General features: G+C 40.7%; 3 protein-coding genes across 5 annotated transcripts in view; 2 read left to right on the plus strand and 1 right to left on the minus strand.

Annotated features, from left to right (window-relative positions):
- Positions 1-1,917, minus strand: part of LOC5505274 (acyl-CoA dehydrogenase family member 10) — an 11,607-nt gene extending 9,690 nt beyond the window's left edge. For both annotated transcript variants that reach the window (XM_032373673.2, XM_032373674.2), the window contains exons 1-2: positions 1,781-1,917; positions 356-495 (exon numbers count right to left, since the gene is read on the minus strand). In XM_032373673.2, coding sequence (XP_032229564.1) covers positions 356-495; positions 1,781-1,794 — 154 coding nt within the window. In that variant the 5' untranslated portion in view covers positions 1,795-1,917. The remainder of the gene's footprint in view (positions 1-355; positions 496-1,780) is intronic.
- Positions 1,918-4,037: 2,120 nt separating this feature from the next.
- On the plus strand, positions 4,038-5,446 carry LOC116613066 (dynein light chain Tctex-type 5-B-like). Its single transcript, XM_048734442.1, has one exon. It carries the CDS (start codon positions 4,498-4,500, stop codon positions 5,287-5,289), a length of 792 nt encoding a protein of 263 aa, XP_048590399.1. The 5' UTR covers positions 4,038-4,497; the 3' UTR covers positions 5,290-5,446.
- A 4,013-nt stretch (positions 5,447-9,459) lies between these two features.
- LOC5505275 lies at positions 9,460-25,612 on the plus strand. Of its 2 annotated transcripts, none has more exons than XM_048734443.1 (11): positions 9,460-10,236; positions 11,380-11,647; positions 12,282-12,477; positions 17,343-17,596; positions 18,788-18,983; positions 20,128-20,381; positions 21,372-21,567; positions 22,503-22,769; positions 23,180-23,468; positions 24,496-24,855; positions 25,126-25,612. In XM_048734443.1, exons 1-11 carry the CDS (start codon positions 9,522-9,524, stop codon positions 25,590-25,592), a joined length of 3,462 nt encoding a protein of 1,153 aa, XP_048590400.1. In that variant the 5' UTR covers positions 9,460-9,521; the 3' UTR covers positions 25,593-25,612. The 2 variants fall into 2 exon arrangements, with proteins under 2 accessions (XP_048590400.1, XP_048590401.1); XM_048734444.1 differs by having other exon boundaries at positions 11,383-11,647.
- Positions 25,613-26,284: the final 672 nt, after the last annotated feature.

The raw sequence follows: 26,284 nt of genomic DNA on the forward strand, positions 1-26,284 counted from the left end.
CTAGTCATTCTCGCAATTAGATAAAGTAAATTAAATTTTGGAGACTAATAATTCTCCTTGCAGCTGGTTTAGAAACTAAGGCGCAGATGGAAACGTGGGCCATTCTTATCAACATATCAACACCGCTTATTGACCACATACTCCCCCACCCCCTCCCTCCGTTTTTAGTACCTAAAAAAATAGACGGCACTTAATTACCCCCTTCCCCCTCTCTCTCCACCCCCCAGGACCTACCTCTACAACCCAATTTAGTTGAATTGTTTAAGTTATCAGTAAGCATCTATCATTTTAATCTTCCGAGCTCGACCCTCCCCTCCCCCATTTGTTTTAATGATTTGGGGGCCGCTAGTGTCACCTTTAAGCTCTGTTTCCATGGCAGCCTTAACAGACCCTTTCGGCAAGTCATGCTTCGCTTCATAGTCTGAGCATGCGCTGTAGCGATTAGGAATGATGACGCCATCAAAAGCTAAGACAATCGATTTGTACTTGGGCTCCCTGTGGATACAAATTAAATTAAAACTGTGTGACTTTGTGAAAATTGTTTTTTATTTAAATTTTGTCTTGTTTTTGATTCGTATTCTTAGATTTAGGAATTTCATTCAATTTAGTGAATTAGGAACGCATTGAGCCCTTCTAGCAGAGCTGACATGCAATTCTCTTAACCTCATAAGGCTGTGATTTTAGGTCATGTAGGGAGAATTACTATTTTTGTCATTTAAAGTGTATTCAATATACACTTGGTATATTTAAGTCCAGCGCGCATTTGGACCACCTCAACATTTCTAGTGAGGATGTGAGATATGATTGACATAAACATAACTAGTCAAACAGAGTAGTAAATAAATTCCCGAAACTTCTGTCACCTCTTTTGAGGTCTACCTTAAGTGCATTACAAGCCTAAATTTGCACAGCTATTTTAACCTTGTGTTGATTAATTTCAATGACTCAACACAGCAGCCCTAATCATCTAGGTATTCATCAGCTTGTCTCATAGTTTTTTTTATACTTATACCAACTACTAATAACTACTACAACAAAATTAATATCTTTTCACTTGAAATTTGCATTCTCAAACACAGCCGGGGGCGGATGAAGGCTTTTATAAACTCAAGAGTTAATTGCTGCTTAATTACTGCTAAGTTAAATATTTTCTGAGAAATTATTTGTATTTGATGATATTATAAAATGACAGCATTTAAAGCAATATGCCATTGAATGAACTAGAGCTTTCTTAAGCAATTTAATTGGTTTGACGTTTGGAAATAACTCAATACTTTAGGACATTTTATCTCCAATGCTCTTATTCCATTTAAGATTGTCTCCGTAAGGTTAGAGAGACAAAATTCCTCATTGATAATATTTGCCTTTTGTATCTGCTGAAGTTTGATGTATTGTAAAAATAGAAGACGAACTAACGTATATTATTCGACCTTGTCACAATTAGAAAAGCACTAAAGTAAAAAAATTTGTTTAAACAATGCGATCCATTAAAACGCAGAGAGTATAGTTTTAAATACTTAGTTATAGTTTTAAATTTGCCTTGGACCAGTGCACCACAAATGGCATCAGAGTTTTTGATATTTTGAATTATAAATGTTATAATTAAAGTAACTTTCAAAGAAGATCTCTGCTTTCATTGAGAAATTATTGTTATCATATCATAGGTAATAAATTGATGAAGAAAGAGTGTTTTTTTCAAAGTAATTACTGTTAGTTAAACGCTCTAACTGCAGTGCTAATGGTAATTATATGTGTATCAAATTCCTGAGAGTATTCCTACCTGAAGTCCACCATGATGCCACTTACGTGTTGCACGGCCTTGCACGTCTGATCAATCAAAAAACCAGTCAAAGTTCACACTGAGAAACACACATGGCGACACACAGGGCAAAGTGAAAGAGTTCAATGAGGCGCTACGCGCGCTTTCCTTTGAATGATACCGACATGGTTTAAGTAGAGAATCAGGGGGAGGGCCACTGGAGCCGGTCCCCCCCTCCCCTCGCCTAGGACCGTGATTTAAGAAAAATTCAATTCCCTTCCTCCTGCCATATCTTTTTTTTTACTCCTCCTGGTAGCCTTACTTTGGGCAGTACTTACGGGGGGGGGGAACGTTGGGGTTGGCGGTATTGTGGTATCAGCCTTTTTGGTACGATTGCGGTAAAAGAGAAAGAGACATGCGAGGTTTTGCTTTTCCAACGGTGGTATACTGTTAAATATATTGCGGTGTTAATTTGACCTGCGCGCGCGGGATTTGCCCGTTTTGGAATTGCGGTATTTTTTGAAACTTTTGTGCGGTATTACGGTAATTAGACCCCCTTCCCCCCCTTACGCATATATATATATATTTATTAAATATAATAAGTGTTTCATTAGTTAATAATTAACTATAATACAAATTACTTCAGATAGTGCTGTGTTCAGATAGTTGAGATATGTAAACGGCTTATTATTCGGTACTTTATGCATGTTTAAGAAGAAAGCCTTTACCGAGAAGGTTTCTGTACATTTATGAACACGGCCGCTCCGCGTGAAAAAAATCACGGAAGCAAGAAATTAAAAACTAATTAAAAACTTAACTTAATTAAAATTAACTTAATTAATTAACTTAATTAAAAACTAGCTCAGGCGACATGCAAAATACCTATGATAAAATTATTCCATTGTTTTCAATTTTGCCTGTTCACAGCCCTCTCAAGTATTTCACCGTTTCACAAGTTATTACAAATTACGACAGGGCTTATAAAAAATTGCGACAGCTTTGGTTATTACAAAATGCCATGCTGACGAGTCCTAATAAGGACGAAACAGCTGTCCATGGTTGCCGAACTGCACGGGTAATAGACTGTGCTAGCGTCCCGTCTTGGCCCGACTGGTGCCAATGTGTGTATGCTAGTGTGCTTCTAAAGTTCACATTTAAGTATATACGAACTAGGTGTGGACAAAACGACGGGATACTCCTCCCCTCTTAGTCAGCCAAATGAAACCAAGGGTAGAAGGAACAGGGTTTGTTTGGCTAAATAGCCCCCCCCCCCCCCCTCCCCTCTTTGTACATATGCCGGCGGCGATCGCCGAACATGTGAGCAAGTCTGCCGTGCGTGGCGGAATTTCAGGCGTCGTTCCTTCAGCCCTTGCTCTACCCACGGAAAGCCTTCTCTTTGCGCACCTCCTAACCCCTGTAAGTTTTAAAAGTAGACTGGACAGATTACCTAGCTATGATAATCCGCCAATCAGATTACGTCCAGAATTGTCGGATTAGGATGTTCTTAAAATAAACCACCCACAAACTGTCTCTAAATAAGAATTGAGTAAAAAAAAAATGTCATTTGACTTCGCGTCATTTTATTTCATGTATGTTTCCTTTATAACGTGATATTTCTATTTTCCTACTATAACATAGCTATGTTTTTTTAAATTTTTTCATGTGTAACTGACTCCGAATGTGAAGCTCCCCTCAGCTATAAGGAGGTTGCGGCGCCTGTCATTTAAGATTCAAAACACCACCGCCAGACAAGGGAACTCCTTGCCGAGTTCAAAGGATTTCGGCTTACTCTAGAGGAGTTGACAGGAAATTATTCATTTATGTAAAGGCTATCAGTACAATCTACTTTTTTCAAGAGGTCACAAAGGCCCGCGGCAAATAACATGATAAAAAAAACGGTGCGTAATACTTTACTTTTCAAATAGTCAAAAGAAATGGACAAATTCCGTGTTTTTTTACTTTTTTTCTTATTTCATAAGAATCCCTCTAAAAGCCTTGGTTTTTAACATCATATCATGGTTTGCGCTCCCGTTGTCGTTTGCCGGTTGCTATTTATCTTGAATGAAATTCCAATATGTTTGTCCCTACGTTTTTCCCTAACATACTTTAACATGTGTCGCCGTTTCTTCTTCCCCCCTCACAACAAATTACCATAAACTGGCCTTTTTTGTGCGTCTACAATCTTTAGGGAAAACAAACATTGAATAACTTGATACTATAATAGAAATAATTGAATCTAACTTATCATTTTTTAAACGCAGACAAAAGCAGATAGTTGGTAAATGCGGGTCTTTGACGTAGCCTTTCGTATCTATGAAATAGCTGGAATTTCTCTTCAAGTACACTAATGAGATAATTGATATTCACGGTAAGTTTTTATAGAGTTTATAATTCCATTAAGTGATAATTAGTCCGGTAGTTTGTACCAAACTGCACTGCCTCGAGGTTACTCTGCTTGGGGACTCGTGAGAGGTATAGGTTCTTGTTTCGCGTGTGCATTATGCGATCGTGATCACAAGAATTTGTGTTTAGTTTGCATTCAGGAGCGCGCTCAAGTCTACGAAACCAGATACAGAATGATTGATATCTGTACAAATGAAGGGAGTTATCTTAAGTCTTGACTATAAAAACAAAACAGACTCGCGTACTCAAGTGAGCAGAAAAGATCGCGTGCTAATACAACAACAACAACATTTTAACGTCTGTTAATTGTTATCGTGGGAGAATAGCGAGGACGTATGGCGAGTGACTGTCACGGGCAGACTTACTACACAAGGGAACGAAGCAATTCGAATCCTCTACAGTTTCATTCAGGAACTGAGCATGAACAAGTCACTCCGCCTTGTAGCCCACCGTACAACGGAGGAAGCGCCAACCAGTTATCCCCTATTGACAAATCACGAAAAAATTCCCCGAAGGCAAAACGTAGCCGCAAGCTTTCTCTGTTTTCGCAGTTTCACTTCAACACGAAAAGCTCTGATGAGAAACATGGGAAACCGAGGCGGATTTCAAGTCCTTCGGCATCAAGCAAAGACAAAGATCTCATAGAAGTGGATTTCGATTCGTGTTCTTCAACAAGCAGCCAGATCAGTATGCACAGCCTTCCCAGCATTCCACAAGGTCGTTGTCTTGAAACGTCGCCGGCCCCCTCGCGAAAAACATCAGCTCAGAGCACCAGCACAGCACAGAGCGCAGTCGAGAAAGAAAACGCGCAAATACGGGATATTATCATCGAGACATTGAAAATACAGTTTGAAAATGTCACAGAGTACAACAGGGAAGTGTGTGATAAACTTAGTAAGAATGTTTGTCAATGGGTCAAGCGGCGGATTGAGATCATGAAGGAAGGGAGCGGACAGACTTGTAAAATCGTGAGCCTGGTATACGTCGGGGCCGTGAGGGGTAACGGGATAGAGTTTGCAAGCCAAGCAATGGTGGATTTTGAAAGGGATAATTTCACGGCAGGTTGCTATCGTAACGGGCACATTTTCGCCATGGCGGGAATTATGGTTATAGTGTTAGACGCTTAAAGGGGCTATATCATCATTTGCGCATGCGCAAAGAATGATCCAAATTATCCTGTAAAGATCAGTGACTCATAAAGACTTATGTGCTAGCTTACGTCTTTCATTGTGGATCACTAAGTAAACTGTAAAAGCTGCTGAGTAAAGCTGCCATAGCTTCTTAGCCCCTTAGCCCCATGATTCCTTAAACCCCGCTCAAAGAGCGCCGCCATTGCTGTCTTCCCATCCCCCCCACCACCCCCCCCCCCCCCCCATAAAAAAATCAAAGCATTTCTGAGCCAAACATACTGGCACTGTAAACCATGTTGGGAGGTGCAGCGAAGCTAGCTCGTCAACCCCTATCTCGTCAATAAGCTAGCTCGTCAACCCCTATCTCGTCAATAAGCTAGCTCGTCAACCCCTATCTCGTCAATAAGCTAGCTCGTCAACCCCTATCTCGTCAATAAGCTAGCTCGTCAACCCCTATCTCGTCAATAAGCTAGCTCGTCAACCCCTATCTCGTCAATAAGCTAGCTCGTCAACCCCTATCTTGTTGTCAATAAGCTAGCTCGTCAACCCCTATCTCGTCAATAAGCTAGCTCGTCAACCCCTATCTCGTCAATAAGCTAGCTCGTCAACCCCTATCTCGTCAATAAGCTAGCTCGTCAACCCCTATCTTGTCAATAAGCGAGCTCGTCAACCCCTATCTCGTCAATAAGCTAGCTCGTCAACCCCTATCTCGTCAATAAGCTAGCTCGTCAACCCCTATCTCGTCAATAAGCTAGCTCGTCAACCCCCATCTCGTCAATAAGCTAGCTCGTCAACCCCCATCTTGTTGTCAATAAGCTAGCTCGTCAACCCCTATCTTGTTGTCAATAAGCTAGCTCGTCAACCCCTATCTCGTCAACCCCTATCTTGTCAATAAGCGAGCTCGTCAACCCCTATCTCGTCAATAAGCTAGCTCGTCAACCCCTATCTCGTCAATAAGCTAGCTCGTCAACCCCTATCTCGTCAATAAGCTAGCTCGTCAACCCCTATCTTGTTGTCAATAAGCTAGCTCGTCAACCCCTATCTCGTCAATAAGCTAGCTCGTCAACCCCTATCTCGTCAATAAGCTAGCTCGTCAACCCCTATCTCGTCAATAAGCTAGCTCGTCAACCCCTATCTTGTCAATAAGCGAGCTCGTCAACCCCTATCTCGTCAATAAGCTAGCTCGTCAACCCCTATCTCGTCAATAAGCTAGCTCGTCAACCCCTATCTCGTCAATAAGCTAGCTCGTCAACCCCTATCTCGTCAATAAGCTAGCTCGTCAACCCCTATCTCGTCAATAAGCTAGCTCGTCAACCCCTATCTCGTCAATAAGCTAGCTCGTCAACCCCTATCTCGTCAATAAGCTAGCTCGTCAACCCCTATCTTGTTGTCAATAAGCTAGCTCGTCAACCCCTATCTCGTCAATAAGCTAGCTCGTCAACCCCTATCTCGTCAATAAGCTAGCTCGTCAACCCCTATCTCGTCAATAAGCTAGCTCGTCAACCCCTATCTCGTCAATAAGCTAGCTCGTCAACCCCTATCTTGTCGTCAATAAGCGAGCGAGACAGTGAAAGGCTGGACGAACTTGGCGGTGTTGGCATTTTGGGTGGCAAATTCAAGCCCGAAGTATTTCAACGAAAGTCACGTCAGAGGGATAATTATTTACATCATGGCCACGCTCTTAATTGTTCGAATTAGCACCCGTGAATGAACAAATCCCCCTAATATAAGTAGCAGATTATAGACTCCGATAGAGGGAACTATGGGTAGTTTCTTGGTGTTACGGAACACCAGCACCAAAAACACAATGGAACAAAAGCCAGAAACAAAGACCTTAAAACGAGACAGTGAAATAGAGTACACAGGCATTGGGCACCAAAAACAAAGCTCTCCGTAACACCAAGGAATTATTAGTTTACTGTGCGTAGCGGTCACGGCATAGCTGGAACATTTTCAATCGAATATTAGTGGGTGGTTATTATTATTTTTTTTTTTGGTGAGGGGAGGGGTATATAGACCATGGCAATTTTTAAAACAATAAAAACTGAAGGGGTTGGTAGACATTCTTTAGGAGTATTTATTGTTTACACTTCCTAAGCTATTCTACTCTCTGCTGTGTCAGATTTTAATTATCAAAATAGTTATTTCATTGCATGATGCCTTTACAATAACAAAGAAATAAGACATACACTGTGGGGGTTGTTTTTGTTAGCGAATTGAAAAGATTTTATGTTTGACCTCTAAAGGGTTTGAGAAGCTCAATCACGTTTGTTTCTGTCTGTTTCGACACTCATGGATGTTTTCATATTGTCAAAATTGCATTTCCACACTTAGCTGATGTAGGTAATGGAAGATGAATTTATTTTTACGAGAGTAACTGCACAGGCTTACCAACCTCTCAATCAGTCTCGAGTCAATCCCATTAACTAGCTAGAATATTTTCACGATTGATCACCTCCTGTAATTGTCCTATAATTGTCTTATATTCTTCCCTGCTAGCAGAGGCCTCTTTTCTCTGTACTTCGCTTGGCTGGCGTTCGCCCAGCGAAATACAAAGATAAGAGGCCTCTGTTAGCAGGGAACTTATATTCTAGAATAAAGGTCACAATAAACTCTCGTTGCTTTTTAAACGCGGAATCCCTCAACTGCTTAAAACGTTAGAAATTACGCTTATTCTGAATAAATACACAAAGCAACGAGAGTTTACTGTGACCTTCATTCTAGAATATAAGACAATTACAGGAGGTGATCAATCGTGAAAATATTCGAGCTAGTTACAGGGATTGACTGGAGACTGATTGAGAGGTTGGTAAGCCTGTGGTAACTGCCAGCTATTCATTTGAGGAAGGCTCGCGATGATGGGTGCATCAATCTAGATCTTTTTAACAAAAAGTTGGAGACCAATCTATTTGTGAAACATGTTAAAGGAAAAAAATAATGTCTCTCAAAACGCGGACCGCGTTATTATTATTACATTTATGGATGACATGGTTTATTACATCTATGAGAGATGTGTTCTTACATGTATAGATAAACAGGATGCGTCAGATTTTATAAAAGTCGTTATAGCGCGTGAGACTCCACACTTCAAATCGCAGATTTATAATTTTTGGGCGCTATATTTATAGATTCAAGACCCCCACATCCATTGAAAATATGCCAAGGAAAATATGAACTCTAGAATCTGAAATGCTCTTAAGAAATTTGAGAGTAGCTTACGAGAAGTATATTCACAGTATTTTCTAAAACCTAAGATAACAAAGGATCTTGGAATGCGTGAATTACAATGTAGCTTGGTTTTAATTGTCCTGGGCACAAAAAAATGCCATATGCACGTGAGTGTCTGGACAAAGAAGAACAAACGCTAAAGTTATCAAAGTAGACCATAGGTCGTAGTGTGCTTTACATGATGACGACAACATTACATTACTATAGCAACACACCCATTTCCAAGAGACGGAAGCAAGTAAAAAAAAACCGACTTTTAGTGTATATCTCAGCGAGCTGTGCGTGGCGTAACCGACTAAGACAGGCCTGGGATCCTGGCTATCGGCCCCAGTGTGCTGGGGCCGAAATCTCCAGCTCAGCCGTAAAGCTCATGCTGCCATACAGTAGCGTATGTCTGGAAGTATGGTCTATTTTTTCTCATTTTACCTGATCTGGACGAGGTTCGATTCTCGGCCATGTCCTCGAATTGTTTGTTTTTTTTTTCTTTTTTTTTTTTTTTGAAATACCAACTAACATGAAACAATAATGGTTGAGACCATGCTTGAAAAACTATACTGATACCAGAAAAGCCCAAAATTTATAAACGATGTGACAGGAATATCAACGGTATATCGACAAAAAGATGTGTGTCGTGTAAAGTTCGTGACGTCATGTCCACCTGATGCGCGCGCAGTGCGTTTACACAGCCTACCCAACCCATGTAAGAACTTTAAGCGCGCGCAAGAGAACTCGACAACACTCCTTGTTGCTGTTTTGGGATTTGTAGTTCAACTTGGAAATGGGCTTAAAGATTTATGCTCTAACGTCATACAAATTTTAAATTCGTTGTTGAATAAAAAAACAAGTGTGAAAACTAATTAGCTCTAATTTAAAAAAAATGATCTAATTATGTTTGTTCACGAAAGAGTAATTAGCAGTTAATTAAGGCCCCACGAATTCATACAGAGTTCGACTATCAAAGTCAACAGAATTCACGCAAAAATGTCTTCTGAACGTCCTCCATGAATAGAGCTCTGGTGCCATCTCCTCTTCCGACCGAGGAAGGAATACTGAACTTTCTATTGTTCAGCATTCTGCAGTACTTTAAGAGCAGGTTCTACCATGGAACTCGTCTGGAAGCGGCTCATCTAAAAATCCGGGACTTCACAAGACGCCATCCAATAATCGCCCAGCTTGCGTTCCTAGCAGCCTTGCCTGTCACCATCATTGGAAGTAGTGTTTTGTGCTTTTGCGCTATCGTAGGATCAATTTGTTTCGGGATTCTGTCATGTATAGCGCTGTTTTGGATTTGCGCTGCACTTCTTTTAGCTTCACCTTTTCTCGCGCCGTGCGCGTGTATCACCACTATTGCAGCCATGCTTTACCTCGTGCTGAATTTCATCGTGCATGATGTCATTTATGGGCTGAGATTAAGACCACCTCGATTGCATCAAGGGGTCTGGACATTTATCACAGACTTGCGACATATCGTTACGACGATAGCAAGATATCTAATAGGGCTGATAAATCAGCTCTACTCTGATCCGTGGACAAGTTTAACTCATCTATTCATCGCAAAGGCCCCGCGCAGGGTTCAGTTGCTCTTTGGATGGGTTTTCCGCTTTGTTCCCGGAGATTCTTATATATGGACTCGGCCGAGAGCGAACATGTTCGGGGAATATTCGGAAAGTCAAGCATCGGTTCTGACGTCTCAAATTATAGGAGTAAATAGGAGAGGTAAGTTTGAGATAGCCGGCTTATTTTTTGCCTAATAGGGGTGGGACGTATTGCATAGCGGATTTTAGAATAAAGAAGAGGTTTACTTTTAAAAATAGTATTTCAAATTTTGCAACTACGTATTTTGGCGCCTTCTTTCTGTATAGCATGCTTCTTAGGGATAGAAAAGGCATATAGAGAAAGTGGGCTTAGCCATTTTTTGCGTGTTTTTTTGTTCTTTGTGGTCGATGGATCTCATACAGTATGTTTTTATGGTATTTTTGTTATCAACAATGTTTGTATGATTTATAATCTTTCATCAGACTTCTTATATGGAGACCGTGCATTCTTTTTTTCTATTCAATTATTAATTGAATTAAATGGTCACTTATTTTCAAAGCAATACTGCTGTGGTATTAGTGATTGGTAGGGTGGGGGGCTGCTTCACGGCTATGTGTTGAAAGCCTCTATATTTTTAATAGCCAATTTATTAATATAAAGTCATCAAATTATTAGATAAAGAAATCATGAAATAAATATAATAAATGAAAGAATATTTAATTATTAATTAAATAACCCTATACTAAAGAATCCCTTATTGCTTGTTCTAGCTTATATAATTTACCCCCACTTTATACTTTTTTGACTATTGCGTGCTCCAAAGTGGACCACTACAATCTTTTATTTGATACTTGTTTGGGTAAATACTAAAAGTATTATTTCTCAAGCCGGTATGTATATGGGGGAGGGGGGAGTTTTCTTTCTCAATACTCTTATAGGGCTGAAGACTCTGGGGGTAAAATTAAAAAAAAGAGGGGAAAAAGACGCCCTTGGCAACTGAATGCTCTTTTTTTCCCCTTTGTCTTTTTGTCTTTGCGCGTACTCCCGCTACTGGTCTCCTCGTGTATGGGTCCCCGAAGATGACATGCTAAGTTCAAATAGGACTTCAGCCCAAGCGTAGTAAGGGTAAAGTTAGATACTACAACAAGGAAAGGCGATTTTAAAGATTCGAGCTTCCTCAAGTAGCAAGATCTTTTTTAACCGGTCGGTCAGATTCCACGAATCATCCTTACACATTCTGAGTTCCTAGGCCGGGCAAAAATTTCATCCCGGTTGAAATTTGTCATGTAATTGCCTCCTAAAATATTTCTTTTTTTTTTCTAGGAGAGAAGCCCCAAAGGCGCCAGGCATCGGTAAAGTCATTTCTTAGCTATTATGCCGCTCAACTTATGCCTAATCAATGGCAAGAGAACGCCACAGCACTAAAACAAGACATACTTGACATGTTCCTGTGGCATACCCCAAGGCTCATTCCACAGAGATGGGTAACCCGGGTTGTGTTCTTACCCATGTGGGTGCCGCGGCTGTTTGTACGGAGCTTCTGCGCATGCGTGGATGGGACATTTCGCCGCGCCTTTGCTTATGTTTGGAGGTAAGCGTTGAGTCGGGAGTCTAAGTACTATTGTACTTGCTGTTACAAATGGCATGCTAATGCTGTAGAATTTTCTCTTACTTGCACATTTCGTGCTCGTTTGGTTAATTACTTATAAGGACATCACATATCATATTTAAGAGTTGATTCAGTAATTTTTTTTTCGCTTTTTGTCAAGAGAACCAAAAACTCTAATTCATTGGTAAGAAAATAAGGCTAGGGTTTTTTATAGTAACCATAACATGCTCAACATAAAAAAAGGCTAACAATTTTAAAGAGAGCGTAACAAAATGGCCACTAGGATAGCTAACTGTACATGATAAATGTCCTAACAAGCCAAAAGTATTCTCAGGCATTAGCTAGCCCACAAGCGACATTAAATAAATATATATATATATCAGTAACTACGTGATTCAAAGCCTTTAGACACGTCTTTCTCGTCAAAGGGGCTACTCAAACCTTGTACACGACATCTCGTAGTGCTCACGCATCATGCAAGAACACTACAAATTGTCGTGTACAAGGTTTGCATCATGCAAGAACACTACGAGATGTCGTGTATAATTTTTGACGACGAGTCGTTCCTAGTTTCCCTCCAAACCTTCGCGTCTTTGCCTCATACTTTCGTTTGCAGAATCCTGTCCCATTTGTTGTCCCTCGTGTCTCGCGCAAGGGATTTCGCGATCCACTCGTTGTGGCAACTCTGCTCTTCGTTTGGTCGCGTGAAATCTCTCCCGACTTGGGTGGTGCAACTTGTGGGAACCTGGTATTACGAACGATTGGCAAAGATAGCGAGCTGCGTCTTCGGCGAGTGGCGAATAAGCTCGAAGGTACGTATCGGTTTATCAATTAACAGTCGTGCCTTTAAAGGTTGTTTCTCACTTGGACTAAGCCCAAGCGCAGCCCACATAATTTCCCGATTCTCACTGGAACGCAAGCGCAAGAGAAAGCGCAAGAGAACGCGATTGTATGATTTTCTTGCGCTTCTGTTTGGTCGGTTTTCACTTACTTTGCGCTTCCGTTTGCGTCCTAGTGAGAACCAACCCTAAAAGCCCATAGGTAGTACGGGAGTGACAAACATCATTTACATCGAATTTCAGTGATTTATTTATCAGGTTATTCTGCAAATTTCAGTTTCAAACAGAATTCAGATTTCTGTATTCTCTTTACCAGAGATAAAAGGTCTAGCTAAACACGTGTAATAACGATAGTAATAAACGACGACAATCTCAATAATGATGTTAATGATGATGTTGATTATGTTAATAATGATGTTGATTATGTTAATGATGATGTTGATTATGATGTTGGTTATGTTAATGATGATGTTGATTATGTTAATGATGATGTTGATTATGTAAATGATGATGTTGATTATGTTAATAATGATGTTGATTATGTTAATGATGATGTTGATTATGTTAATGATGATGTTGATTATGTAAATGATGATGTTGATTATGTAAATGATGATGTTGATTATGTTAATAATGATGTTGATTGTGTTAATGATGATGTTGATTATGTTAATGATGATGTTAATTATGTTAATGAATATGTTGATTATGTTAATGATGATGTTGATTATGTTAATGATGATGTTGATTATGTTAATGATGATGTTGATTATGTTAATGATGATGTTGATTATGTTTCTGATGATGTTGATTATGTTTCTGATGATGTTAATAATTGCTAATGATGATGATGATAAGATGATAATGATGCCTGATAATGTTTTAGAAGAGAAGAAGGACGATGAACAAGGGCGGTAATGATGTGGTAGATTTATATATGGTGGTGGTGATGAGGATGATGATAATGGCAACGATAATGATGGCGATGACTTTATGGTGAAAATGATGAAAAATGGTGGTACTGATGGTGATGATATTGTTGATAATGGCACTGGTGGTAAATATGATAATGACAATGATGGTGATGCTAATCATTACGATGTGATAATAGAATAATTAGGGCGGCTATTCCCCACGGCTCTGGCCACCTAAATCCTGTGTAACTACCTTCACGTGGTGCACCTGTCCTTGACAAAAAGTTACACTAGGGACCGAGTAAGGGACGGTATATTCCCTTTCTGGGTAGGTGGAGCTCGTTAGCCTTGGTTGGCAATCCACCTAGGGGAAGGAAAACCCTGATTCCAAACCTCCGCTGCCTTGCGGCTATACCCGGTCTGGGAAAGGCTTCAGGAGTCAACCTCGAGGAAAAATCTGGGAGTAAACCTTTTGTTACTTCTTTGGGCGGATGAGCTTCGAATAGGTCAACGGCCAGCACCGGCGGATCTGATGGTCAACCCGGCTTCAGTTTCCGGCAACAAGTTGCAACGAGTTGTTTCTGCGGCCATCCCAGCTATGCTGGGTTGTCGATAAACAGGACCTCTCGCCAAGGGACACTACCCTCGCGCCAGGTAGTGTCGTCACCAGTGGTGCAGCCTCACAGTTTTTATGGAAAGTCAATCTAGTAGTATTGGAGCTATGGCTACCGCATTCGGGGGAACCGATGCGCCACCCAGTGCGGCAGTGGCGAAAAATGGACGAAGACCGCACTCGGCTATAACTTCCAGAGCAATCGACAATCGTCAGTTTCTATCTTCTAGAAAGCAAGCTCTAACCCTTGGAGCTTGGAATGTCCGTACTACCAATGACGGCGATGGTTCTCTAAGACCAGAGCGAGCCACAGCACTCATTTGTCGTGAGCTGGAGCATGCCAATATCGATATCTGTGCTTTAAGCGAAGTCCGACGCCCCAACACTGGTAACATTGTAGAAAGGAGTCATACTATCTTCTGGAGTGGGGGAAGTGAGAGAACAGCCGGTGTCGGATTTGCTATCCCCAACAGACTTGTATCGCAAGGGATTTGTCCAACACCTATCAACGACAGACTTATGCAAATGCGTGTTCCATTGGAAAGTGGTAACTACCTCACCCTTGTTAGCGTATACGCTCCTACCATGCAAAGAACATCTGAGGAAAAAGAGGTATTTTACGAAAAGCTCCGTTGTTGCCTTCCTTCAGCTCAGAACAACCCTCTTATTGTGTTGGGCGATTTCAATGCTCGTGTGGGTCAAGACTACAAATCCTGGCCTGATGTTATCGGTAAGCACAGTGTTGGAAAGATGAACTCGAATGGCCTCATGCTCCTTGAGTTTTGCACTCGGTTGCAGCTAAGTGTCATGGGTACAATGTTTCAATTAAAGGATAGCTTGAAGAACACGTGGCAACACCTCCGCTCTAAGCACTGGCACCAACTCGATCATGTGCTAGCCAATCAAGCTGCTAAGCCTTTTATTAAAGTAACCAAAGTCAATCAAGCTGCCGACTGTTTCACGGACCACAAGCTTTTAGTGTCTAATTGTGCTTTTCCTTTGAAGCGCAAGAAGAATATCTCAAGACCCCCGAAAAAGCTAGACACTCGTCTCAATGACGATAAGAAAGTGAAGCTCGTTCAGTTTTTAGATGAAAAAATTCCTGCTTGTAATAACGATTTCGAGGATCTGCAAGATGTTCTTCAACAAGCTGCAAACCATGTTTTCGAAAGGAAAAAGAGGATCCAAAATGACTGGTTTGATGACCAAGATGAGGAAATTCGAAACTTACTTCAAGACAAAAGCCTAGACAGGCACTCGTTAAGAACACGTATCAGACAAATCAAGGATGCATGGTTTCAAAAGAAAGCTGAAGAAGCTGAGCATTTTTCTCAAACAAAAAATCCAAGAGAGTTCTATGCCACCTTGAATGCAGTCTATGGCCCAAGATCAAGAAATTCTCATCCTGTTCGCTCTAAAGAAGGCACTCTTTTGGCCGATCCCATAGAATTCAAAGGTAGATGGGTGGAGCACTTTAGTGATTTGCTAAATCTCCCGAGTGATGTTGACTTAAAAATCGTGGACGAACTTGACCAATTACCAATCATGCAGTCTATGGATGATCCTGTTACAGACCAGGAGCTGGAAAAAGCCATTTCAAACACCAAACTTGGGAAGAGCCCTGGTTTTGATGGTGTCCTTCCAGAAGTCATTGTTTATGGTGGTCGCTGCCTGAGAGCTTTTCTTCTCATCCTCTTCAATATCATCTGGGCGTCTGAAATCATTCCTCAAGTGTGGAAAGATGCAATTATCACCATTTTATTTAAGAAGGGCGACAGAAGCGAATGTGGAAACTACAGGGGGATATCACTACTAAGCGTCGTGGGGAAAATATTCGCAGATATCATCTTGCAAAGACTACAGCTGCTTGCGGAATTTATATATCCCCAGTCCCAGTCAGGGTACCGAGCTGGTAGGGGCACTATTGATGGCATATTCACTCTTCGTCAGCTTATGGAAAAGACCAGAGAGCAACGTAACAACATGTATATAGTCTTTGTAGACTTTGTGAAAGCCTTCGACACTGTCAATCGTGAACTTCTTTTTTCGATCCTTGGCAAACTAGGATGCCCTCCAAAGTTCATAAGTATAATAAAGAAGCTATATTCTGATGTTCATGCTAGGCTAATCGTAGACGGAGAGCTAACTCGAGCATTTGAATACAACTGTGGTGTCAAGCAAGGATGTAAGTTAGCGCCAACTCTATTCGGCATCTATGCTGCTGTCCTGCTCTGGTTGGCCTTTAATAAAATTGAACACACCTGCAGCATCAAGATAAGATTCCGATTTGATGGTAATCTCTTCGATCTTCGCAGGCTCAAAGCAAAAACAAAAGTCCTTACGGAATTCATCAGGGAGGCACAGTACGCTGACGATATCGCCTTATTTAGCGATACCCCAGAGGGTCTGCAGTCTTTACTTACATCGTACAATGAACTTGCTAAGAGAATGGGGATGCGCATTAACACTAAAAAGACGGAGACTATGTGTATTGGTAATACTGCCGACTTTTATGTTGATGGCATTAAGCTGGTCAATGTTACTCACTTTAAATACCTTGGTAGTATCCTGTCAAGTGACTGCTCAATGAGAGCGGAGCTCACATCTCGTATACAAGCTGTATCATGTGCTTATGGTCGCCTTCGAAAGAGAGTTTTCGACTCACGTGATCTCACTGTACCAACCAAGATCGCTGTTTATAATCAATGTCTAATGCCTCTCTTATTGTACGGTAGTGAGACATGGACTGTATATCAGCATGAAGTTAGAGAACTTCGTACTCTGCAACAACGCCATTTACGCCTAATCCTCAAGATCAAGTGGGATGACTATATAAGCAATGAAGACGTCCTCCGTCGTGCAAACGTAGATGATATTGAAACAAAATTAGCTAGAAATCGTCTCCGCTGGCTTGGTCACCTCTGCCGAATGGACGATGACAGAGTGCCTAAGCAGCTGTTATTTTCGGAGCTAGAACACGGGTCTCGCCCAGTTGGTCGTCCTAAACTAAGATTCAAGGACTTTTTGAAAAAAGACCTCAAAATTGGATGCGTCCTTGAAACGTGGAACTATCATGTACATAATAGAAAGGAATGGAGGGCGATCACAAATAACATCTGCACGTCATACGACAAAAGAAGATATGAAACCTATTTAAAACAAAGGGAAGCTCGCCGTAAAAGGGAGGAGAACAGTTAAATACAAACTGTGTTATACCCGTTCGCGGGTGCAGGCGCTTATATATATATATTTATATATATATATATATGTATATTTCAGGCGATTATCAGATTTTTTACCGTATTTTTCAGGCGATTACCCTCAAGGGAAACCTGCCTCCACGTCATCAGTCGTACCTCGACCGGACACTTCGTCTCATCACGTTACACATGGATCAAGTTCATGTGGTCCTCACGCGTAACCCTGTAATCGTAGGAATTCTTGCCCTGGTGTTTACACCTGCCTTTCTCACACTGTCGCCCATGTGGGTGCCGCTTCTGTTTGTACGGAGCTTCTGCGCATGCGTGGATGGGACATTTCGTCACGCCTTTGCTCATGTTTGGAGGTAAGCGTTGAGTTGAAGTTTTATCAATCTCTTCTCATTTTACGACCATTGGTGATGACAAACGCAAATCACGAATCGGGAGTCTAAGTACTATTGTACTTGCTGTTACAAATGGCATGCTAATGCTGTAGAATTTTCTCTTACTTGCACATTTCTTGCTCGTTTGGTTAATTACTTATAAGGACATCACATATCATATTTAAGAGTTGTTTCAGTGTTTTTTTTCGCTTTTTGTCAAGAGAACCATCAACTCTAATTTATTTGTTAGAAAATAAGGCTAGGGTTTCTATAGTAACCATAACATGCTCAACATAAAAAAGGGCTAACAATTTTAATTAAAGCCGCATTGTCACCAGTTTACTTCCAGAGGTCCGACGGAAACCTCAACCGTTAAAAGACAAAATAATCTATTTGAATCCGAAATATTTAACAGGCCATCCGCTCTAAATTAGCAGTCACATCCTCAAAGAAACTTCCAATAGACACACTGCTTTCTATATTTTGAAATATTTTTCGTGTTTTCCGTTAAAAATCATCGGAGATTCTTACGTAATCGACCGGAAGTAAACTGGTGACAATGCGGCTTTAAGAGAGCGTAACAAAATGACCACTAGGAGAGCTTACTGTACATGATAAATGTCCTAACAAGCCAAAAGTATTCTCAGGCATTAGCTAGCCCACAAGCGACATTAAATAAATATATATATATATATATATATATATATATATATATATATATATATATATATATATATATATATATATATATATATATATATATATATATATGTATATCAGTAACTACGTTATTCAAAGCCTTTAGACACGTCTTTCTCGTCAAAGGGGCTTCTCAAACCTTGTACACGACATCTCGTAGTGCTCATGCATCATGCAAGAACACTACAAATTGTCGTGTACAAGGTTTGCATTATGCAAGAACACTACGAGATGTCGTGTACAAGGTTTGACGCAGCGGCGTAGCCAGGATTTTCAACAGGAGGATGCCCAAAAGGCCCTTTCAAGGCATTTTGTTCTCATGTATTTTAGATAATGTCTCATACTATACAGTATTTTTGGCTGCTAGAAGGGGGCCCGGGTCCCCTGGGCCACCCCCTGGCCACGCCCCTGTGACGAGTCGTTTCTAGTTTCCCTCCAAACCTTCGCGTCTTTGCCTCATACCTTCGTTTGCAGAATCCTGTCCCATTTGTTGTCCCTCGTGTCTCGCGCAAGGGATTTCGCGATCCACTCGTTGTGGCAAGTCTGCTCTTCGTTTGGTCGCGTGAAATCTCTCCCGACTTGGGTGGTGCAACTTGTGGGAACCTGGTATTACGAACGATTGGCAAAGATAGCGAGCTGCGTGTTCGGCGAATGGCGAATAAGCTCGAAGGTAAGTATCGGTTTATCAATTAACAATCGTGCCTTTAAAGGTTGTTTCTCACTTGGACTAAGCCCAAGCGCAGTACACATAATTTCCCGATTCTCACTGGAACGCAAGCGCAAGAGAAAGCGCAAGAGAACGCGATTGCTTGATTTTCTTGCGCTTCTGTTTGGTCGATTTTCACTTATGTTGCGCTTCCGTTTGCGTCCTAGTGAGAACCAACCCTAAAAGCCCATAGGTAGTACGGGAGTGACAAAGGTCATTTACATCGAATTTCAGTGATTTAATTATCAGGTTATTCTGCAAATTTCAGTTTCAAACAGAATTCAGATTTCTGTATTCTCTTTACCAGAGATAAAAGGTCTAGCTAAACACGTGTAATAACGATCGTAATAAACGACGACAATCCCAATAATGATGTAAATGATGATTATGTTAATAATGATGTTAATTATGTTAATGATGATGTTGATTATGATGTTGATTATGTTAATGATGATGTTGATTATGTTAATGATGATGTTGATTATGTAAATGATGATGTTGATTATGTTAATAATGATGTTGATTATGTTAATGATGATGTTGATTATGTTAATGATGATGTTGATTATGTTAATAATAATGTTGATTGTGTTAATGATGATGTTGATTATGTTAATGATGATGTTGATTATGTTAATGATGATTTTGATTATGTTAATGATTATGCTGATTATGTTAATGATGATGTTGATTATGTTAATGATGATGTTGATTATGTTAATGATGATGTTGATTATGTTTCTGATGATGTTGATTATGTTTCTGATGATGTTAATGATTGCTAATGATGATGATGATGATAAGATGATAATGATGCCTGATAATGTTTTAGAAGAGAAGAAGGACGATGAACAAGGGCGGTAATGATGTGGTAGATTTATATATGGTGGTTGTGATGAGGACGATGATAATGGCAACGATAATGATGGCGATGACTATATGGTGAAAATGATAAAAAAATGGTGGTACTGATGGTGATGATATTGTTGATAATGGCACTGGTGGTAAATATGATAATGACAATGATGGTGATACTAATCATTACGATGTGATAATAGAATAATGTATATTTCAGGCGATTATCAGATTTTTTTACCGTATTTTTCAGGCGATTACCCTCAAGGGAAACCTGCCTCCACGTCATCAGTCGTACCTCGACCGGACACTTCGTCTCATCACGTTACACATGGATCAAGTTCATGTGGTCCTCACGCGTAACCCTGTGATCGTAGGAATTCTTGCCCTGGTGTTTACACCTGCCTTTCTCACACTGTCGCCCATGTGGGTGCCGCTTCTGTTTGTACGGAGCTTCTGCGCATGCGTGGATGGGACATTTCGCCGCGCCTTTGCTTATGTTTGGAGGTAAGCGTTGAGTCGGGAGTCTAAGTACTATTGTACTTGCTGTTACAAATGGCATGCTAATGCTGTAGAATTTTCTCTTACTTGCACATTTCTTGCTCGTTTGGTTAATTACTTATAAGGACATCACATATCATATTTAAGAGTTGTTTCAGTGTTTTTTTTTTCGCTTTTTGTCAAGAGAACCATCAACTCTAATTCATTTGTTAGAAAATACGGCTAGGGTTTCTATAGTAACCATAACATGCTCAACATAAAAAAGGGCTAACAATTTTAATTAAAGCCGCATTGTCACCAGTTTACTTCCAGAGGTCCGACGGAAACCTCAACCGTTAAAAGACAAAAGAATCTATTCGAATCCGAAATATTTAACAGGCCATCCGCTCTAAATTAGCAGTCACATCCTCAAAGAAACTTCCAATAGACACACTGCTTTCTATATTTTGAAATATTTTTCGTGTTTTCCGTTAAAAATCATCGGAGATTCTTACGTAATCGACCGGAAGTAAACTGGTGACAATGCGGCTTTAAGAGAGCGTAACAAAATGACCACTAGGAGAGCTTACTGTACATGATAAATGTCCTAACAAGCCAAAAGTATTCTCAGGCATTAGCTAGCCCACAAGCGACATTAAATAAATATATATATCAGTAACTACGTGATTCAAAGCCTTTAGACACGTCTTTCTCGTCAAAGGGGCTTCTCAAACCTTGTACACGACATCTCGTAGTGCTCATGCATCATGCAAGAACACTACGAGATGTCGTGTACAAGGTTTGACGCAGAGGCGTAGCCAGGATTTTTAACATGAGGATGCGCAAAAGGCCCTTTCAAGGCATTTTGTTCTCATGTATTTTAGATAATGTCTCATACTATACAGTATTTTTGGCTGCTAGAAGGGGGCCCGGGCCCCCTGGGCCACGCCCCTGTGACGAGTCGTTCCTAGTTTCCCTCCAAACCTTCGCGTCTTTGCCTCATACCTTCGTTTGCAGAATCCTGTCCCATTTGTTGTCCCTCGTGTCTCGCGCAAGGGATCTCGCGATCCACTCGTTGTGGCAAGTCTGCTCTTCGTTTGGTCGCGTGAAATCTCTCCCGACTTGGGTGGTGCAACTTGTGGGAACCTGGTATTACGAACGATTGGCAAAGATAGCGAGCTGCGTGTTCGGCGAATGGCGAATAAGCTCAAAGGTAAGTATCGGTTTATCAATTAACAATCGTGCCTTTAAAGGTTGTTTCTCACTTGGACTAAGCCCAAGCGCAGTACACATAATTTCCCGATTCTCACTGGAACGCAAGCGCAAGAGAACGCGATTGCTTGATTTTCTTGCGCTTCTGTTTGGTCGGTTTTCACTTATGTTGCGCTTCCGTTTGCGTCCTAGTGAGAACCAACCCTAAAAGCCCATAGGTAGTACGGGAGTGACAAACATCATTTACATCGAATTTCAGTGATTTATTTATCAGGTTATTCTGCAAATTTCAGTTTCAAACAGAATTCAGATTTCTGTATTCTCTTTACCAGAGATAAAAGGTCTAGCTAAACACGTGTAATAACGATAGTAATAAACGACAACAACCTCAATAATGATGTTAATGATGATGTTGATTATGTTAATGATGATGTTGATTATGTTAATGATGATGTTGATTATGTTAATGATTATGTTGATTATGTTAATGATGATGTTGATTATGTTTCTGATGATGTTGATTATGTTTCTGATGATGTTGATTATGTTTCTGATGATGTTGATTATGTTTCTGATGATGTTGATGATTGCTAATGATGATAATGATGAGACGATGATGATGATGATGATAAGATGATAATGATGCCTGATAATGTTTTAGAAGAGAAGAAGGACGATGAACAAGGGCGGTAATGATGTGGTAGATTTATATATGGTGGTTGTGATGAGGATGATGATAATGGCAACGATAATGATGGCGATGACTATATGGTGAAAATGATAAAAAATGGTGGTACTGATGGTGATGATATTGTTGATAATGGCAATAGGGTAAATATGATAATGACAAGGATGGTGATAATAATCGTTACGATGTGATAAAAAAAATAATGTATATTTCAGGCGATTATCAGATTTTTTTACCGTATTTTTCAGGCGATAACCCTCAAGGGAAACCTGCCTCCACGTCATCAGTCGTACCTCAACCGGACACTTCGTCTCATCACGTTACACATGGATCAAGTCCATGTGGTCCTCACGCGTAACCCTGTGATCGTAGGAATTCTTGCCCTGGTGTTTACACCTGCCTTTCTCACACTGTCGCCCGTGTTGCTGGAGTTTGCCGCCATATGGCTGGTGTATAGAGTGACCAAGCGTGTTGTTAAGTTCTTTGCGAAATGCCTGGAAGCTATTTTTGTAATGGTGAGAAGGTTTCTGTAGATTTCTTTTCCCTCCCCCTCTATCCCTCCTTTCCAATTACCCTTCATCCCCCTTCGGGCTGAAATTTTCCAGAGAAATTTCAATGTTCAAAGGCGTGAGGGCTATAAGCCCATCAGGACTGCCACCTCCTTGGAAAGTCATGTGCTGTCATGTAAACCACGCCTGTAAAAAAGCGAGCTAGTGAGATTTCCAATCCTCCCCTCCCCTCCCCTCCCCTCCCCTCCCCTCCCCTCCCCTTCCCTTCCCTTCCTTGTTTCTTTCCGTTTTGTTCCGTCCCGTTCAATTCCCTTCTCCGTACTGTTCTCTACCATCCCACTCCTTTTTAAGCACACTACCTGCCGAAGTAAGTCCTATGCCATGTTTATAATACCGTGTTGTATTCTAATATTCAGATCACCCATCTAGAGCATGCAATACTCCGCAACATATTCCTCGCAATCCGCCTCTGTCGTCAACTGGTTGCAAAGATCTCACGCGCCATTCGATTCACAATAAACACCATCGCTACATTGTTACGCATTACAGTGAATGCCGTGAAATTCTTCATTGCTTGTCTAAACCCGTTTTTCCTACTCGGTGTTATGAGAAGGGCAGCGCTGTGGATATTCTGGTCGTATTTCCGTGCCGTGTATATATTCTTCGATGTGTTTACAAGCGAAAGGATCAGCAAGCGTCTTCCCGGTGAGTGTTAACCATGTTCACATACGACACCACCAACGGCAAAGAACAATGTAAAATTCTAAGAAGCAGACGTAAAATGCCTTGTGTTGATTTGTCACCAAGTACGGCAGCTCCAAGTTTTACATTGTCTAGCCATGAGCGGCACATACGCTAGCTCTGTAAACGAATCTTTTGTTCGCATGTTACAGAAACAAGGTTTTAGGCTTAGTTTAATTTTATCGAAACTAGTTCCCTAATGCAATGCGATGTCATGCGATGTCATGCGATGTCATGCGATGTCATGCGATGTCATGCGATGTCATGCGATGTAATGTGGTCATGTGATGTGATATGATGTCATATAATGTTATTAGATGTGATGTCATTAGATGTCATGTGTTGTTATATCATGCGATGTAATGTGGTCATGTGATGTGATATGATGTCATATAATGTTATTAGATGTGATGTCATTAGATGTCATGTGTTGTTATATCATGCGATGTCATTAGATTTGATGTGGTCATGTGATGTGATATGATGTCATTTGATGTTATTCCTTGTGATTTCATTAGATGTCATGTGTTGTTATATCATGTGATGTGATGTCATTCAATTTGATGTGGTCATGTGATGTGATATGATGTCATGTAATGTTATGTCATGTGATGTCATTAGATGTCGTGTTGTCATATCATGTGATGTAATTAGATTTGATGTGGTCATGTGATGTGATATGATGTCATGTAATGTTATGACATGGATGTCATTTGATGCGATGACATGTGGTGTCATAATGCGATGTGATGTCATGTGATTGGATGTGATAGCAAAGTGATGTGATATGATGTCATGTGGTGTGATGCTTTGCATGTCATGCAATGTAATTTTATGTCATATTACGTTATGTTTTGATGATATGTCATGAAATGTAATATGATGTAATATGATATGATGTCATATCATTTAAAGAGATAATGTGAGGGAATAATACGGTATCAATTTTTTGTCCCCTTTATCTCTTACAAATACTTTGTTTGTTCAACAGCATTGGCAGAATATTTTGATGCAAAACCAACGGCAATACATCAGCCAATGACGAGCGAGGACGATCCGTGCGATTCTCAAAGCTCTAGCGAGCATTTTATTAGAATTATTTACACACGGTTTAATCCCGACGAGTCTGACAGTGACGGCCAAGCTTCAACAGACATACCGCTGACCACCGATGTGTCCGCTTCGTCATCCTTTGACCACACACCGCTGACCCCGCGATACGACAGTGACGTCAACGCGATTGAGAGCGTTGAAAGTTTAGGGAGATCTCTTCCCAGATTTGATACGCTTTACAAGGGAAGAATGCATGATCCGATGGAAACATCACCGTCGAGCAAAGCAATCGTAAAAGGTACATAAAATACGTGAATTCTACAATTGGGTGCATTTATCAGACATATGATGCATTTGTCCCCTCGATGGAGATATATGGGGGACTGGGACTGGGGCAATAGAAAATGAATATCAGTTGCACTTCTTTTTAAGTGGTCCCACTAATGATAGGCTATGAGAAGATGTTCGGTGTTTGAAAAAGGAATATATTAGCACCACTAAAATGTATTTTCGTCAAAAGGCTCTTATCTTTTGATCTACCATGAAGACAATAATTTTTCTTTTGCAGTTCACAAAAATAAGCATCCCAACCTCAGCATATCACCGCCTAGGTCAGAACCGGAAATGGAAAATGCTTCAAAACCGGAAGTGGCAAAGGCACCATCGTCCTTAAAAGAACGCGCACAGTATAATACCGTTCCAAAATTAGTGCGGCAATTAAGAGTATCAAAGCAACAGCTGCAAGAATGGAGGAATACACCTTATTTGGTCACAGTAAGTAAGGAACAAAGGAAAGCTATAGAGAGCACAATGAGAGAATCGAAAGATGAACAAGTAGCGCAAACAAAAGCTGCATGCGAGGCCTCGGAGGAGCTGAAGCAATCATCACAAGGGTCACATGACGATCCCGGAGTCAAGGAAGTCGCAGATGTTTTTGGTTGGATTTTTATATGGGTTATTTTCCCCTCGGCTTGTTTTGTGTGGTATTACGCATATACATGTGTAAAAGAATATTACTTAAACAATTATTATTAAAGAAAAGCTGGTAAAAGAGACCTCAGCTGATCATTTCTTCCTAGATTTATATCTAAAATAATGGAATTGCAGGCAATTTTCAGCTTGAAACTTGTTACACTCTAAGAACGTCTAATTTTCAGGGCTGGTCCCTTCATATTATCATCGCTTTTTTTAGCATTTCAAGTCTTGATATTTGTTGCGCTGGAAATCGCAAACAACGTTCCAAATAACGCAAAGTACTCGTTCTAATTCCATTTTTTCCGCGTGCAGAATATGGAGTGTTTGGCAGCTTACCCATGAACACTTGCAGGCTCATGTCCCAGAGAAGATCCAAACCCGTGCTCATTTGTCAGTGAATAGGGGACTTGCGCTAAGAGATCACATGACCTTTTGGGTGGCAAATTCAAGCCAAAATGGAAACAAATGAATGCGCCCGTCATGCCAGACAAAGAAGGAAAAATAAAATCTGTAAATGAAAATAAACCCTTTGTGAAAAAAAAAATTCTGGCTGATTCGTATGTGCGTACGTCACGTGATATCTTAGCGCAAGTCCCCTATTACATATGGTCCCCGCTTTGCATTTTTCCCTGTAGGCACTGTGGTATTCTGAGTAAGCAGGGAAACTATCATATCAATCAAAGGCTTACGCATCCTCGGGGACCCAGGGCGCAGCGGAGATCGAGCACACAGGGAGCGTGGCGAGAGAAAGA

The sequence above is a fragment of the Nematostella vectensis genome, chromosome 11 (assembly GCF_932526225.1).
Source record: "Nematostella vectensis chromosome 11, jaNemVect1.1, whole genome shotgun sequence".
NCBI lineage: Eukaryota > Metazoa > Cnidaria > Anthozoa > Actiniaria > Edwardsiidae > Nematostella > Nematostella vectensis.